Here is a 17,462-nt window from a genome sequence, read left to right as displayed (position 1 = left end):
GATTCTATGATTCTATGACCTCCATAAATCTGAACTAATCCAGACTTTGTGGGTTGGTTCCTTGTGCTCGAATGCCAGAGTCCAAGGTGACCAGAGGCTGTTTTTCCCTTTGAGGGGGAGAGCTGACTGGTGGCGATTTAACCTGAGGATCACCACACCTCAGGCGAGGGGCAAGGTTGAGAAGGCGGGGCCTTCATGAATAATCTCAGCCGGTATGGGAATTGAACCCATGCTGTTGGCGTCGCTCTGCATCACTAACCAGCCGTCCAGCCAACTGACCTAAACTAACCCCGTCTTGTCCTCTACAATCCCCACAAAACTCCACTAAATCTCTCGGTTGTCTCAGTCCTCCTTACTTGTGAAATCCTTTCAAGCCAACTATCTGAATCCATACCCTCCTATTTCTTTGGTTCCCTTATTCCCTGTGGTTCCAAAATGGCTGATCTTTTGACTGCTATGCTCCAACCCTCAGCATCTCTCTTGCCAAGCAACTTTGCCTTCTTACTTCCAACCCTCCCTCACAGCCTTCAATAGCCTGTTTTTTAAAAAAACCTCATTGGTGTCTTCAACATCCACCCTCCATGTTTCTTTTAAACTTCAGCTTGGTCATAATTCACCCTGTTGAAAGTGTTCAAAGCATTCCTTTGCAAGTAATATCGATGCAAATTGATGCTGTTGCTAAGATAGCTCAGGCAGCCATTGCCCCTGAAGTCAGGTCCCAGGTTGACGCACTTTCAAGAAAGAAAGGTGTGGGAAAGAATGGCAAGAAAAGAGAGGGGACAAAAAACCCAACAACTGTCCAGTGTACGCATATTAAAAATAAGCACAGGGTATATTTCCTCAGAGTCAATCCCACTTGGGCCATTCTAATTTCAAATCACGCTTACTTGTATGAATAATGTTTCCAGAATATTCCTGGTTACAACAGTGGAATGTAAACAGCTCCAAGGAAATTCCTGGCTGTGACATTGAATTTAAACGAGGCTTAGACAAAGGCAGTAATAATGGCTGCCCATGGTACATACCCTTGATGTTAACCTGGGCTTCCTTTGAAACTGCTACTCCTTTTTGATTGTGAGCTTCACAGCTATATCTTGTCCTTTGACTAATTCCTGAATTGGAAAAAAAGGTTTAAAAAAAAGAAGAAAAATTAATTGACACTTTCTGCGCATTATATCCCTTAAAAAAAATCATTGTGGGTGTCAATCGAACAATTGCTTTATGTAGGGAAGTTGAAACTAAGGAATCCTAACGAAAGCCAAGGATTGAATTGCTCATCGAGCTGCATCAACATGAAGAGATCCCATCCCAGCTCATTAAGAAAATGTCAGGTTTTCAGTTCCAGTAAATCTTTAAGCTGATCAAGCCTGTCACTCAAGAAAGATCGTACACCTGTCTGTAAGGGAAAACAGAAATATATTGTCCCAGGTTCCTTCCACTCATTTCAGATTAACTCCTACTTCCCAGTTTGGACTGGTGTGCCAGTGAGAAGTTAAATGGAAAGGAAGAATTTTTTTTTGTCAAACACATACACGCAACTCTTATCAATGGTAATCGCATGGTCGTTCAAGCAGAATGATGGGTCGACATCCACCTATATAAGCCTTGGTCTGGCAATTGCTTGGAAGACTGGTAAAGGGAATATATGTGATGTATAACCATTTTGAGACACGCGCAGTCAATCTTGTCAATGAAGATAAAATGACTAAAAATGCCAAATATAGAACTAGATAACCTCACTGCAGGCCACCAGAGGCCCCAAAAGAATTGAGCGAATCATTCAGGATCAGGTTAACCATTTATATTTTCATTTATAATTTTTTAAAAATACATAGATTTTTCTGTCAATTTTTACTCCTTTCTTTCTTACATGTAAATATTGATCAGGTACAGCTCCTGGTACCTGATCATACAGGTATAGCTTTGACAACGATTGTCAATGGATGATCTTAGCACAGGTTGCATCCCAGTCAAACTCCATCTTGTCCTCACCAGTCATCCACAGCTACTTCAGCCAGGAGTCACCGGACACCATTAGGAACTGGAATCCCTGGCTGTTTATCTCCTTCCATATCTCAGGGACACAGACTGATTGTCCGACCCTTAATGCTACCTAGCTGAGAGCTGGTATCTTCACCTGGGGTTGAGGCGAGGGCCTTCCAGCTTGGTGTGACTCGGCCATTCACTGGCTAAATCTGCTGAGTAAGAAGTTTAACAACACCAGGTTAAAGTCCAACAGGTTTATTTGGTAGCAAAAGCCACACAAGCTTTCGGAGCCCCAAGCCCCTTCTTCAGGCGAGTGGCCCACTCACCTGAAGAAGGGGCTTGGGGCTCCGAAAGCTTGTGTGGCTTTTGCTACCAAATAAACCTGTTGGACTTTAACCTGGTGTTGTTAAGCTTCTTACTGTGTTTACCCCAGTCCAACGCTGGCATCTCCACATCATAAATCTGCTGAGCCATCAGGAGAGCCACAGCTAACAATAGTTTCATTACAACATAGTCTTTAAAATTTTCCAATGACAAAATAAGCAAATAACAGTGACCAGAATTATCTTGCAACATAATTAAGCCTCCTCCACATAAATTTGCCTCTTAAAGAAAGGAACTATTTTCCTCCCAAAACAGATATTGCTGATTTCTCATTACTAGAGGTTTTTCAGAACTTCCCAGTAGGATAGAGCTAAAATGTAATTAGATGGCTCCAGATTTGTTTAAAAACAAAAATTCCACTCAAGCACAAAGAGAGCATGTGCTTAATTTTCACAAAACCAATTACAAAAGCAATCAGAATTGGATAATATGATTCTATTCCTTGACAGTGTTTAATTTTAAAGTATTTGCAGTTCTGTAACTTACTTTTCCAGTCACCCCACACATACAGAAAAACACCACAAAGCCTTCACCACTACTCTGCATGATTCCATGGTGCACTGCCTTTGATTTGCTATCTATGCATTTCTATGGACAGGAAACCATAGCCAGTGAAGCAATGTTTTTTTTAAAAATATTACTTGTTGTTCTTGGGATGTGGTCATCATTGACAAAGTTGGCATCTGTTGGTTGTGATTGGTAATCTGTGGTCATCATTGACAAAATTGGCATCTGTTGCCCATGCCTAATTAACTGGAGAAAGTAGTGCTGTGCCTTCTTCTCAATTTTGAAACAACCAAATGGCTTATTGCATGTCATGACTCGCAAATAGTCCACCATGTTGGTGTGGGATTGGAGATAATACAGACAGGTTCACTGACCCCAAGGACAAACCAACAGTTTCATGGCCATATAGTATATATTCATATAACTTCTTGAGGATAAGGACATGAACTCACAATGACCAAGGACAATAGTTACTGGCAGTATTGTTGGGTCTTAATTTTCAAAAGCATACTTCCAAGTTTCAAAATTACTAGTTTCACATTAACACATTTTCAGTAAAAGGAGTGTTCTGATTAAGCTTTTTATGAATTCCAGACAACTCCAAGCTTTCAATTTAACACAGCTCAGTTCTGAGGCACATGGAAACTGCAATGTAGATTTTCCTCTGCAATCAAACCCAGTTTCAGGCAAATGAAGCTAATTTCTGCTGCTACTTGCCTGAAACGTGTGGGGGGAGGCTGCGGAAGAAAATCCTGACCTTAATTCCCTTGCCCCTTTCCCCACTGCCACGTGTAAATGCAAGAGGTTTTTAACTCACAGACCACAATCAGTAAGGATAGGCAACGACACCTCCTCCATGATCATCCTCAACACCGGTGCCCCACAAGGCTGTGTTCTTAGCCCCCGACTATACTCCTGATATACCCATGAATGTGTGGCCAAATTCCCCTCCAATTCGATTTTCAAGTTTGCTGATGACACCACCACAGTGGGTCGGATCTCAAACAATGACGAGACAGAGTACAGGAATGAGATAGAGAATCTGGTGAACTGGTGCGGCAACAATAATCTCTCCCTCAATGTCAACAAAACGAAGGAGATTGTCATCAACTTCAGGAAGCGTAAAGAAGAACATGCCCCTGTCTACATCAATGGGGACGAAGTAGAAAGAGTCGAGAGCTTCAAGTTTTTAGGTGTCCAGATTACCAACAACCTGTCCTGGTCCCCCCATGCTGACACTATAGTTAAGAAAGCCCACCAACGCCTCTACTTTCTCAGAAGATAAGGAAATTTGGCATGTCAGCTACGACTCTCATCAACCTTTACTGATGCACGATAGAAAGCATTCTTTCTGGTTATATCACAGCTTGGTATGGCTCCTGCTCTGCCCAAGACCGCAAGGAACCACAAAAGTGAATGTAGCCCAATCCATCACGCAAACCAGCCTCCCATCCATCGACTCTGTCTACACTTCCCGCTGCCTCGGCAAAGCAGCCAGTATAATTAAGGACCCCACGCAACCCGAACATTCTCTCTTCCACCTTTTTCCTTCGGGGAAAATATATAAAAGTCTGAGATCATGTACCAACTGACTCAAGAACAGCTTCTTCCCTGCTGCTGTCAGATTTTTGAATGGACTTACCTCGCATTAAGTGATCGTTCTCTACACCCTAGCTATGGCTGCAACACTACATTCTGCACTCTCTCCTTTCCTTCTCTATGAATGGTATATTTTGTCTGTATAGCACGCAAGAAACAATACTTTTCACTGTATGTTAATACACGTGACAATAATAAATCAAATAGGAAAGGGGAACTTTCGGATTCTGAGCCGATATAAATTCTCGCCTCTTATTGCTACCTTCCAGACTGCCAAGCAAAAGAAGATAGTAAGCTGGGGGTTGTGGGGGGGTAAAGCTAGAATATGACAGATGGAGGGAGATGACCTGATCCACCGTCTAATACTTTCACTTTTACCAATAAACAGAAATAGAACAGTCGTTAGAAAGGTTGAAAAGAGTGATCAAGAGAGTCTAAGAAAATATACATAAAAATCAAGAATGAACCAGCCAGCAATTTCTTTTCTTTAGTGTTTCTTGAGATGTGGGTGCCTCTGGCAAGGTCAATAAATATTTTTTGGCTGTCCCTGGTTGCCCTTGAACTGAGGACAGTTAAGAGTCAACCACATTCTCTCACGTAGGCCTGACCAAGTGAGGATGACAGTTCCTTCTCTAAGGGGCACTAATGGACCAAATGGGTTTTTACAACAATAGGTGATAGTTTTCATGGTCACCATTACTGAGACCAACTTTATATTCCAGATTTTATTAATTGAGTTTATATCTGCCATGGTGGGATTTGAACCCATGTCCCAAGAGCATTTGCCTGGGCCTCTGGATTACGAGTTCAGTGACATTGCCACTACACCACCATCTCACCCCATAATGACCCCACCATGGATGAATAAGCAAAATTGAAACTTGGAAAAAAAAAATCATACACTCAGTATATAGATGAAGATGACAAAGTGCAATGGTTAGGAAATGCGTCACAAAATTAGGAAGGAAAAGTAAAACTAGAAAATTAAATTGCCGTGCAATACAGATATTTTTATATAGATACGTTCTACAGACATATAAAAGAAATATTAGGATAGGGCTACCAAAGTATGAATATGATGAATGGGAAAAATATAAAATAGTTATTTTGGTTCTGTATTCACCAGGGAGACGAGTCTGGTATGTTGTACACAACAATACAAAAGAACCAAAAAAGATATAAAGGGAGTTAGATTGGGAGAGGTAGGTGGTAGTGGAAAGAGACATTGCTAAACAGTCAAATTTTGGGAGATAACATCCCTGCTCTGAATGGATTGCATCTACACATACTTCTTTTTAGAAGTTAGAGGTAACAGATGCACGACCAAATACAGGGGGAAAAAATCGTGAGAAATGGAGGAGATAGAACTGCAGTGATAACGGACCTCCTGACTTCCCAAAATCTGTCCACCACCAGCAAGGCCTGTCCAACCATCTGCCATTGACATTCAATGGTAATACCATTGCTGAATCCACCATGGTGAAAATCCTGGAGGTTACCATCGATCAGAATCTGAACTGAATCATCCACATAAATAATGTGGCTACTAGAGCACGTCAAAGGTTGGGAACACTGCAGAGATTAACTCACCTCCTGACTCCCAAAAACCTGCCCACCATCTACAAGGCACAAGTCAGGAGTTTGATGGAATACTCTCCGCTTGCCTGGATGAGTGCAACAACACTCAAAAAGCTCGATACCATCCAAGACAATGGAGCCCACTTAATTGGCACCCCATCCACCATCTTAAAACATTTACTCCCTCCACCACCAATGCACAGTGGCAGCAGTGTGTACCATGTACAATATGCACTGCTACAACTCACCAAGATACCTTTGACAACCTCCAAAACTGCTACCTCTACCAGCCAAAAGGACAAGGAAATAGATGCATGGGAACTACACCTGCAAGTTCCCCTCAAGCCACACACCATGCTGACTTGGAACTATATAAAAATTTGGTTTACAAGAATGCTGCCAGGGCTGGAAAAGTGCAACTATGAGGAGAGAGCGTTGACTGGGGTAATTTTCCTTGGAGCAAAGGCGGCTGAGGGGTGACTTGATTGAGGTGTTCAAAATTCTGAGGGGAAGAGATCGATGGACAGGATAAAATTGTTTATTTATATGGTCCATGGTATCAAATAGCCCTCATGAATCAATTAGCATTGTTGGACTCGGTAGTTAAGATGATCAAAGCCAAGGATCTCAGCACAGAAGGACTGGCTGGGAACTTCCTCAGAGCTGCTGCTGTTCTGTTGTCAGAAACTCCTCCGAAACTACAGCAAAAAACCTTCCAAATTTAAACAAGGTGCCTGAATGATCAAGTTACAGCAGCAACTCAGAAAGTTTCAGGCTCAGAAATCTGCTGCATAGCAGCGAATCAAATTGGATGAATGTTATTGAAACACGGGACCAATTCTTTGCAGCTCAAAAGCAAAGGCTATCAAAAACACTAGGGACCCTCCTGAGGAATGACATGGATTTTAAAAATGCAATTCTAGTAAATGCCACGTGCGTTGCTCATGATGAATATGAGGATACGGTGTAAGAGGTTAGAAATCAGATTTGCCAAGTTACCATGAGTAACATGCTGAAAGAAATGAAGGAAATGTTTGTCTTCCGGCTGGGTCAAATGTCTCAGGAATCAATCAAAAATATCTTTTTTTTGCACTATAGGTGGGATTTAAAGTGCAATTGAACTGCAGGCAGCATTTTCAGTTACATGAATAAAAATGATTCAGGTTAGCATTACATCTCAAGCAAAGCTACCTGCAATGCAAAACCTCAAACTACATTTTAAGTAACTAAGTCCAAGCCTTCAAGGGCTGACTTAACGACTATCGGCCGGTGGCTCTGACATCCGTCATTATGAAGTGCTTCGAAAGGCTAGTCATGGCACGAATCAATTCCAGCCTCCCGGACTGCCTGGATCCACTACAGTTTACCTATCGCCACAGCAGGTCCACAGCAGATGCCATCTTCCTGGCCCCGCACTCAACCCTGGAACACCTAGATAATAAGGACACCTATGTCAGACTCCTATTTATTGACTACAGCTCAGCCTTCAACACCATTATTCCCATGAAACTTATCTCCAAACTCCGTGGCCTGGGCATCGGCACCTCCCTCTGCGACTGGATCCTGAACTTCACAACTCACACACCACAATCAGTAAGGATAGGCAACAACGCCTCCTCCACAATCATCCTCAACACTGGTGCCCCACAAGACTGTGTTCTCAGCCCCCTACTATACTCCTTATACACCTACGACTGTGTGGCCAAATTCCCCTCCAATTCGATTTTCAAGTTTGCTGACGACACCACTGTAGTGGGTCGGATCTCAAACAATGATGAGACAGAGTACAGGAATGAGATAGAGAATCTGGTGAACTGGTGCGGCAACAATAATCTCTCCCTCAATGTCAACAAAACTAAGGAGATTGTCATCGACTTCAGGAAGCGGAAAGGAGAACATGCCCCTGACTACATCAACAGAGACGAAGTAGAAAGGGTCGAGAGCTTCAAGTTTTTAGCTGTCCAGATCGCCAACAACCTGTCCTGGTCCTCCAGTGCCGACACTAGTTAAGAAAGCCAACCAATGCCTCGACTTTCTCAGAAGACGAAGGGAATTTGGCATGTCAGCTACGACTCTCACCAACTTTTACAGATGCACCATAGAAAGTATTCTTTCTGGTTGTATCACAGCTTGGTATGACTCCTGCTCTGCCCAAGACTACAAGGAACTACAAAAGATTGTGAATGTAGCCCAGTCCATCATGCAAACCAGCCTCCCATCCATTGACTCTGTCTACAGTTCCCACTGCCTTGGCAAAGCAGCCAGCATAATTAAGGATCCCACGCACCTCGGACATTCTCTCTTCCACCTTCTTCCGTTGGGAAAAAGATACAAAAGTCGGAGGTCACGTACCAACCGACTCAAGAAACAGCTTCTTCCCTGCTGCTGTCAGACTTTTAAATGGATTTACCTTGCATTAAGTTGATTTTTCTCTACACCTTAGCTATGACTGTAACACTACATTCTGCACTCTCTCGCTTCCTTCTCTATGAACGGTATGCTTTGTCTGTATAGCGCACAAGAAACAATACTTTTCACTGTATGTTAATACATGTGACAATAATAAATCAAATTAAATCAAACTACTTTATTAACAGCCATAGAGTCATAGAGCAATACAGCATGGAAACAGGCCCTTCAGCCCAACCAGTCTATGCTGACCATGGGCCCCCTCAGCTGTCCCCAATTGCCCACATTTAAGAACAAAGAAAATTACAGCACAGGAACAGGCTCTTCGGCCCTCCAAGCCTGCACCGACCATGCTGCACCGACTTAACTAAAACCCCCTATCCTTCCGGGGACCATATCCCTCCATTCCCATCCTATTCATGTATTTGTCAAGACGCCTCTTAAAAGTCACTACCGTATCCGCTTCCACTACCTCCCCTGGCAATGGGTTCTAGGCACCCATTATTCCCTGTGTTAAAAACCTGCCTCATATATCTCCTTTAAACCTTGCCCCTCGCACCTTAAACCCATGCCCCCTAGTAATTGACTCTTCCACCCTGGGAAAAAGCTTCTGACTATCCACTCTGTCCATGCCTCTCATAATCTTGTAGACCTCTATCAGGTCGCCCCTCAACCTCCGTCGTTCCAGTGAGAACAAAGCAAGTTTCTCCAACCTCTCCTCATAGCTAATGTCCTCCATACCAGGCAACATCCTGGTAAATCTTTTCTGTACCCCCTCCACATCCTTCTGGTCGTGTGGCGACCAGAATTGAACACTATATTCCAAGTGCAGCCTAACTAAGGTTCTATAAAGCTGCAACATGACTTGCCAATTTTTAAACTCAATGCCCCGGCCAATGAAGGCAAGCATGCTGTATGCCTTCTTGACTATCTTCTCCACCTGCATTGCCACTTTCAGTGACCTGTGCACCTGTACACCCAGATCCCTTTGCTTATCAATACTCTCAAGGGTTCTGCCATTTTCTGTATATTTCCTATCTGTATTAGACCTTCCAAAATGCATTACCTCACATTTGTCTGGAATAAACTCCATCTGCCATCTCTCCGCCCAAGTCTCCAACCGATCTATATCCTGCTGTATCCTCTGATGGTCCTCATCGCTATCCGCAAATCCACGAACCTTTGTGTCATCTGCAAACTTACTAATCAAACATTTTCCTCCAAATCATTTATATATATTACGAATAGCAAAGATCCCAGCACTGATCCCTGAGGAACGCCACTTGTCACAGCCCTCCATTCAGAAACGCACCCTTCCACTGCTACCCTCTGTCTTCTTTGACCGAGCCAGTTTTGTATCCAAAATTTGGCCCATATCTCTCTACTCCTTTCCCATCCATATACTTATCCAAAATATCCATGTACAAACAGGCAATTCTTGTCCCACTTCAAAATTTAAAGCATTTTAATCTCAAAAAATATATATTTTTTTTAATTTGTGGGCCACGGGCGGCTGGCCAGCATTTATTGTCCATCCCGAGTTGCCCTTGAACTGAGTGGTTCACTAGGCCATTTCAGAAGGCATTTGAGAGTGCAACACATTGCTGTGGCTCTGGAGTCACATGTAGGCCAGACCAGGTAAGGACGGCAGATTTCCTTCCCTAAAGGACATTAGTGAACCAGATGGGTTTTTCCAACAATTGTCAATGATTTCATGGTCACCAGTAGATTCTTAATTCCAGATATTTTTTATTGTATTGGAATTCCACCATCTGCTGTGGTGGGATTCGAACCCGAGTCCCCAGAACATGAGCTGAGTTTCTGGATTAATAGTCTAGTGATAATACCACTAGGCCATCGCCTCCCTCCTCTTTGGCTCTGAGTGGAGGACCAGAAGCTTAATACTATACGCTAAGGTCCTCTCTTCAACATTCAAGTCTGAGTCAGCATTGCAATCAAACACATTTATCTTCAGTTATCAGAGCAGCTTTTCACCAACTTTCCTTTCTCAGTTCAAAATCGGAAATCCATACTTAAATGTAGCCTTGAATTAACTGAATCTATGTTAATGCAGCACATTTAAAGTATCGCCAGAAGCTTCTAATTTTCTTGCTGAGTGGCGCATCTTTGAAAACCTGCCAGGATAAGGGAAAAAGCCACAGAACAGATCTTTTGTTTCAACTTGTATCTCAGTGGAGTAAATTTACATGGCACCAAATGCTTTTGAGGGAGAATGTATTCAGATAGGTAGGTCGTAGGCAGAGTGTGAATGGGGTTCTTTGTCATCAAATTTCTGCCAGTAATCAGCAGCTCACCAGCTATATAACAGAGTTGAAACATGACCTTTGCTGTGGTGGAGCGGGGAATTGGAAGGCTGATCGAAACACAAAGGCGACACTGTTATGAGCCTGGAGTTATCTAGGGACTGGAAATAAAGAAATAAATCGACAAAATATGTCAACGTTTTCAGCAGGTCTAATGAGTTGTATTGAAATGAAGCATATTTCTTCCCAGGGTGTTCCTTCAGTCAGGTACTGCTGTGCAACCTAGCTCAGGAGCAGCCACACAAACATAGTAGATATCTACCTTCAGGAAGCCACAAGGATTATTTCTGGGATGTTGAAACCAACACAGCTCGGGTGGGTTCCTGTGTGAGCGCATATTGAACCTCCTGATGTCTGCCAGGAAAACATAGAAACTAGAAGCAGGAGTAGGCTATTCGGCCCTTCGAGCCTGTTCCCCCATTCATTTTGATCATGGCTAATCATCAAATTCAATATCCTGATTCCCCCCATATCCCTTGATCCCTTTAGCCCCACGCGCTATATCTAATTTCTTCTTGAAATCAGACAACGTTTTGGCCTCAGCTACATTCTGTGATAGTGAATTCCCACATTCACCACCCTATGGGTGAAGAAATTTCTCCTCACCTCAGTTCTACAAGGCCCTTGTCCTCAAACTATGACCCTTAGTTCTGGACTCCCCCGCCATTGGGAATATTCTTTTTGAATCTACCCTGTCTAATTCTGTCAGAGTTTTAGAAGTTTCTATGAGATTTTATTTATTTATTCGTCACAAGTAAGGCTTACATTAACACTGCAATGAAGTTACTGTGAAATTCCCCTAGTCGCCACACTCTGGCACCTGTTTAGGTCAATGCACCTAACTAGCACGTCTTTCAGACTGTGGGAGGAAACCAGAGCACCCGGAGGAAACCCACACAGATATGGGGGGAATGTGCAAACTTCACACAGGCAGTGACCCAAGCCGGGAATCGAACCCGGGTCCCTGGCGCTGTGAGGCAGCAGTGATGACTATTGTGCCGCCCATAAATATTTCCTCCCTATTCATGCACCCATCCAGATGCCTCTTAAAATGTTGCTAATGTGCCTGCTTCCACCATCTCCTCTGGCAGGCACCCACCATTCTGCATGAAAAACTTCCTCTGCACATCACCCTTAAACTTTGCCGCTCTCACCTTGAACCTGAGTGAGATTCCCTCTCGTTCTTCTAAACTCCAATGAATATAATCCTAACTGACTTAGTATCTCCTCATATGACAAACATCCTCCTCAGAGAACACCACTGACTGACTGGTATTGAAGCACTCCCAATTAGGATCTCAGAAAGCCCCATGCATTTATCTGAAATCCGGTATATTCTACTGGAACACATTCTATACCAACCAAATGGATGACGGCTCCATCTCTTAATGGTGCACCTCCTGGTTGGCTGCAAACATCGCCAACTGCAACCTGGTCACTGACCCAGGTGAAGTGCCAGGTTTCAACTTTCCACGGAAAGTCTAGACAATTCTCAAATACTTGACGTGCATGATGTGGCCATTTGCTCCCCAAAGAACATGCCCCTGTCTACATCAATGGGGACGAAGTAGAAAGGGTCGAGAGCTTCAAACTTTTAGGTGTCCAGATCACCAACAACCTGTCCTGGTCCCCCACGCCGACATTATAGTTAAGAAAGCCCACCAACACCTCTACTTTCTCAGAAGACCACGGAAATTTGACACGTCAGCTACGACTCTCACCAATCTTTACAGATAGAAATCACCATAGAAAGCATTCTTTCAGGTTGTATCACAGCTAGGTATGGCTCCTGCTCTGCCCAAGACCGCAAGGAACCTGGGTCCCTGGTACTGTGAGGCAGCAGTGCTAACCGTTGTGCCACCGTGCCACCCATTTCTCAGGTTTGATAAGGCACAGTTTTGCTCATTCATCAATTGATAGTAAATCGAACAATGTTCTGAGACTTGATTACAGTCATCAGTTTCAAGATCTGCCTCACAGTGAAACTTGTACATGTACATATATTCAACATGGTGGAGCAGGTTGGGGGGTAAATGTGGGAGAAGATGCAATTGCACCAATTATGCTGCAAGTTCCTGTTTATGAGGTATTATCAGAGACTTTGGAGCATCCTTAGTGTAGAAAATTCAACAATAAGTCCCGAGAGGTTGCATGTGCAGAAAGAAAGAAAGACTGGCATTCATATAATCCTTTCTGCAATCAATGGACATTTCAAAGACAATGGAATACATTTTGAAGCGTAGCCACTTTCGTAAAGTAAGAAACATGGCAGCCAATTTGCCTACAACAAACTCACACAAACAACAATGCAATAATGACCAGATCATCTGTTTTTGTGATGGCAGTTGAGGGATAAATATTGTCCACGACAAAGAATAACTTCCCGATTCTTCCTCAAAATCATGCAGTGGGACTGACATCAACCCAAGCAAGCAGCAGACTTGGTTTAACATCTCATTGATAGCACCACTGACAGTGCAGTACTCCCTCAGCACCGCAGTGGACCGACACAGCGGCACAGTGGTTAGCACTGCTGCCTCACAGCGCCAGGGACCCGGGTTCGATTCCCAGCTTGGGTCACTGTGTGGAGTTTGCACATTCTCCTCGTGTCTGTGTGGGTTTCTTCCGGGTGCTCCGGTTTCCTCCCATAGTCCAAAGATGTGCAGGTTTGGCCATGCCAAATTCTCCCTCAGTGTACCCGAACAAGAACCGGAGTGTGGCGACCAAGGGATTTTCACTAACTTCATTGCAGTGTTAATGTAAGACTACTTGTGACACTAATAAATAAACTTCATGAAACAAACAGTCTTGATTTTATGTTCAAGTCCTGGAGTGGGATTCAACCCCCAGAAACTTGTAATGCAGATGTGAATAACACCATCTTCTGAGTCATGGCTATGAGAGGACAAAATGTACAGACAATGTGGAACAGAACACAACTATCTAAAGAGGTACTGGGGGGATATAATTTTTAAACGATGCTCACACATCAACTAAAAGCCACCACTGTTACCAATACAGCATCAGCTTCAGGTAACTGGAAAGAGCTATAAAATTGGCTAAATGCCCATGTGAAAAGCAGTAAGAAGTCTCACAACACCAGGTTAAAGTCCAACAGGTTTATTTGGTAGCAAATAAACCTGTTGGACTTTAACCTGGTGTTGTGAGACTTCTTACTGTGTTCACCCCAGTCCAACGCCGGCATCTCCACATCATGTGAAAAACAGCAGAATTACAAGAGGACTGGACTGAACACTCCACATCTTCAAGATGTTTTCAACCTTGAGATTGTGTATCTTCATGGATTCTCTTGCACGAGCAAGTAGAATGCTCCCATTCCATAAACTGGTTTGCCAAGCTGCGCTTAATGTAACAGAGTGCTTACTGAAACACTTAGTCTATTTTTATGGGGTTTTTTTGCTCCTTATTACTGGTGGATACTTGCTTTTATTAGCTGATGATGTGGAGGCATAGAATATAAGAGCAGTGAGATTATGATGGGGCTGCATAAAATCCTCGTTAGGACACAGTGAGAGTACTGTGTGCAGTTCTCGTCGCCACACTATAGGAAGGATATGATTGCACTAGAAAGGGTGCAGTGGAGATTCACCAGGATGTTGCCTGGGCTGGAGAGTTTCAGCTATGAAGAGAGGCTGGGTACAAGTAGGCTTATGTTAACACTGCAATGAAGATACTGTGAAAATCCCCTCGTCGCCACACTGACGTCTGTTCAGGTCATACACTGAGGGAGAATTTAGTATAGCCAATGCACCTAACCAGAATGACTTTCTGACTGTGGGAGGAAACTGGAGCACCCGGAGGAAACCCATGCAGACATGTGGAGAACGTGCAGACTCAGCACAGACAATGACTCAAGCCAGGTCCATGGCGCTGTGAGGCAGCAGTCCTAACCGCCGTGCCACTGTGATTGAGGTGTACAAAATAATGAGGGGCATAGATAGGAAGAATATTTTCCCTTAGTAGAGTGGTCATTAACCAGGGGGCATAGATTTAAGGTTAGGGGCAGGAGATTTAGAGGAGACTTTAGGAAAAACCTTTTCACCCAGAGTGTGTTGGGAATCTGGAACTCACTGCCTGAAAGGGTGGAAGAGGCAAGAACCCTCACAACAAAAGAAGCATTTAGATGAGCGTTTGAAATGTCATAGCATACAAGGCCATGGACCAAGTGCTGGAACATGCGATTAGAATATATAGGTGCTTGATGGCTGGCACAGACACGATGACTGAAGGACCTCTTTCTGCATTGTAAAACTCTTACTAAGATCATTTGCTCCGGAACCTTGTTTCGTTTTTGCGTTTTCCTCCCCAATTTTCTGTTCTTTCCTCCTGTACCAACAAGGAGTCAACACCTTCAGGGGGATGAGCAGTGTGCAAGACCAGTGTCCAACCGACCAACTTATGTGCAAAATGCATAATTCACCTGGTGCTGGAGACACATTGTTCACCATACTGGACTGGGCGCTGGAAGGATTAAGTGCGGTCATTTTAATATTCAACAAAGGATACTACACTTGATATAAGACCCTGTTGTGAAACTGGTCAATCCATGGCACAACTTAAAGGGTTTATTTATTCCACAGCTAGAAGTTTGGGGTTTACTTTTGCCTGTTTAATGAGTTCCACCTGATTTCAGACTTCCGCGAACAAGAGGTGGTGGACAGGTTGCTGTCTTGGGATAATCTGCTGGATCTTGGCGGGCGAGGCAGAGCAACAAATGAGAGAGCAGGAGGCGCAGGAAAAGAGGACAATACAGGCAGGTCAGAATACCCACAGGAGGTCTCCAGTCATCTCTTTCCCACCTAAACTTCACTGAGCAGAAAATACAGGAGTCGCTTCTGCTTCATCAAGGAAATGGTCACTGGATTATGTCATAAGGTAAGTGACTGATACGGTAGTGACTTTTAAGGGGCGTCTTGACAAATACATGAATAGGATGGGAATGGGAATAGAGGGATATGGTCCCTGGAAGGGTAGGGGGGTTTTAGTTAAGTCGGGCAGCATGGTCGGTGCAGGCTTGGAGGGCCGAAAGGCCTGTTCCTGTGCTGTAATTTTCTTTGTTCTTTGTACTCCAGCACTGAACCACGACATGGGTAATATTGCCTTGGGCTGTCAAGGTCACCATGGTTTTTAATGCAACAGGGAGAGGCGGTGGCGTAGTGGTATTGTCGCTGGATTAGTAATCCAGAGACCCAGGGTAATGCTCTGGGGACTTGGGTTCGAATCCCACCACGGCAGATGGTGGAATTTGAATTCAATAAAAATCTGGAATTAAAAGTCTAATGATGACCATGAAACAATTGCCGATTGTTGTGAAAACCCATCTGGTTGACTAATGTCCTTCAGGGAAGGAAATCTGAAATCTGAGTGGACAATAAATGCTGGCCCAGCCAGTGATGCCCACATCCCATGAATGAATGAGAATAAGGCTGCTCCCAGGCTGTAGCAGGTGACATCAGTAATATCTCCTAGTGTGCTGCTCTCTGTTGTAAAAGGGTGACCAAAGATTTCTACATTTGCAGGAGCATCAACATCACGTTTCCAGCAGACAGAACACAACTGGATAACAGAGCACTAGACTTTGCATGAATTACAGTCAGGCCTTATCAGGGCCCATGGTTCTGTATTTTTTTGCCCGTTGCCTTGCACACTACGCAATTGTCATCCTGGTATCTTTCTAAATTGAAAGAGATTCCACTCCCTCCGTGCCCAGCTTGTTTGTGACCCTGCTGCACACTCTGCAAGTCTGCTTCCTGCTTCGGGACAGCATTCATAGTGCAATGAAACTGTGCCAGTTCTCCGTGCTGTCTTTATTCCAACTAGATCAGAAGGTTCCTTCCTGGGCAACAAGGGTATCGCTTACATACATGGATAATGAATCCAGTCAGGAACCCGGACACACTGCAAATCTGAATAACAAGAAAATGCAGCCACCAGATACATAGAGCAGGTAGCTAGTACCCTCGAACAACATACAAGGTTTTGCAGTTACAGCACTGACTGTCAATGCAGCTTTCCAATAATGAGGGACAAACTCTTACCACCACTGGGACAGCAAGAAGCATAGGGAATAAAGAGGAACCAAGGAAACGAGGAACCAATGCTGCACCCATTGTCAATTAAGTACAGGGCACTCATGAGACCACATCTGGAGTGCTGTGTACAGTGATTAAGGAAGGATATCATAGAATCATACAATCCTACAGTGCAGAAGGAGGCCACTCGGCCCATTGATTCTGCACCGACCACAATCCCACCCAGGCTCCAACCCCACGCATTTACTCACGCTAGTGCCCCCGACACTAAGGGGCAATTTAGCATGGCCAATCCAACAAATCCACACATCTTTGGACTGTGGAAGGAAACTGGGGTGGCACGGTGGCACAGTGGTTAGCACTGCTGCCTCACAGCGCCAGGGACCCGGGTTCGATTCCCGGCTTGGGTCACTGTCTGTGTGGAGTCTGCACGTTCTCCCCGTGTCTGCATGGGTTTCCTCTGGGTGCTCCGGTTTCCTCCCACATTCTGAAAGACATGCTGGTTAGGTGCATTGACCCGACCAGGCACCGGAATGTGGCGACTACGGGAATTTCACAGTAACTTCATTGCAGTGTTAATGTAAGCCTTACTTGTGACTAATAAATAAACTTTAACTTTAAG

At 44.0% G+C, this 17,462-nt stretch overlaps 1 protein-coding gene across 1 annotated transcript in view; it reads right to left on the bottom strand.

Annotated features, from left to right (window-relative positions):
- mertka (c-mer proto-oncogene tyrosine kinase a) overlaps positions 1–17,462 on the bottom strand; it is a 137,527-nt gene that overhangs the window by 79,284 nt on the left and 40,781 nt on the right. Inside the window, exon 5 of the mRNA XM_078212285.1 lies at positions 1,026–1,112. Within this exon, the coding sequence (XP_078068411.1) occupies positions 1,026–1,112 (87 nt within the window). The remainder of the gene's footprint in view (positions 1–1,025; positions 1,113–17,462) is intronic.

Source organism: Mustelus asterias, chromosome 5, assembly GCF_964213995.1.
Source record: "Mustelus asterias chromosome 5, sMusAst1.hap1.1, whole genome shotgun sequence".
Taxonomy (NCBI): domain Eukaryota; kingdom Metazoa; phylum Chordata; class Chondrichthyes; order Carcharhiniformes; family Triakidae; genus Mustelus; species Mustelus asterias.
Note: the sequence above shows the minus strand (reverse complement) of the source record. Positions and strands in the feature narration are given on the sequence as shown.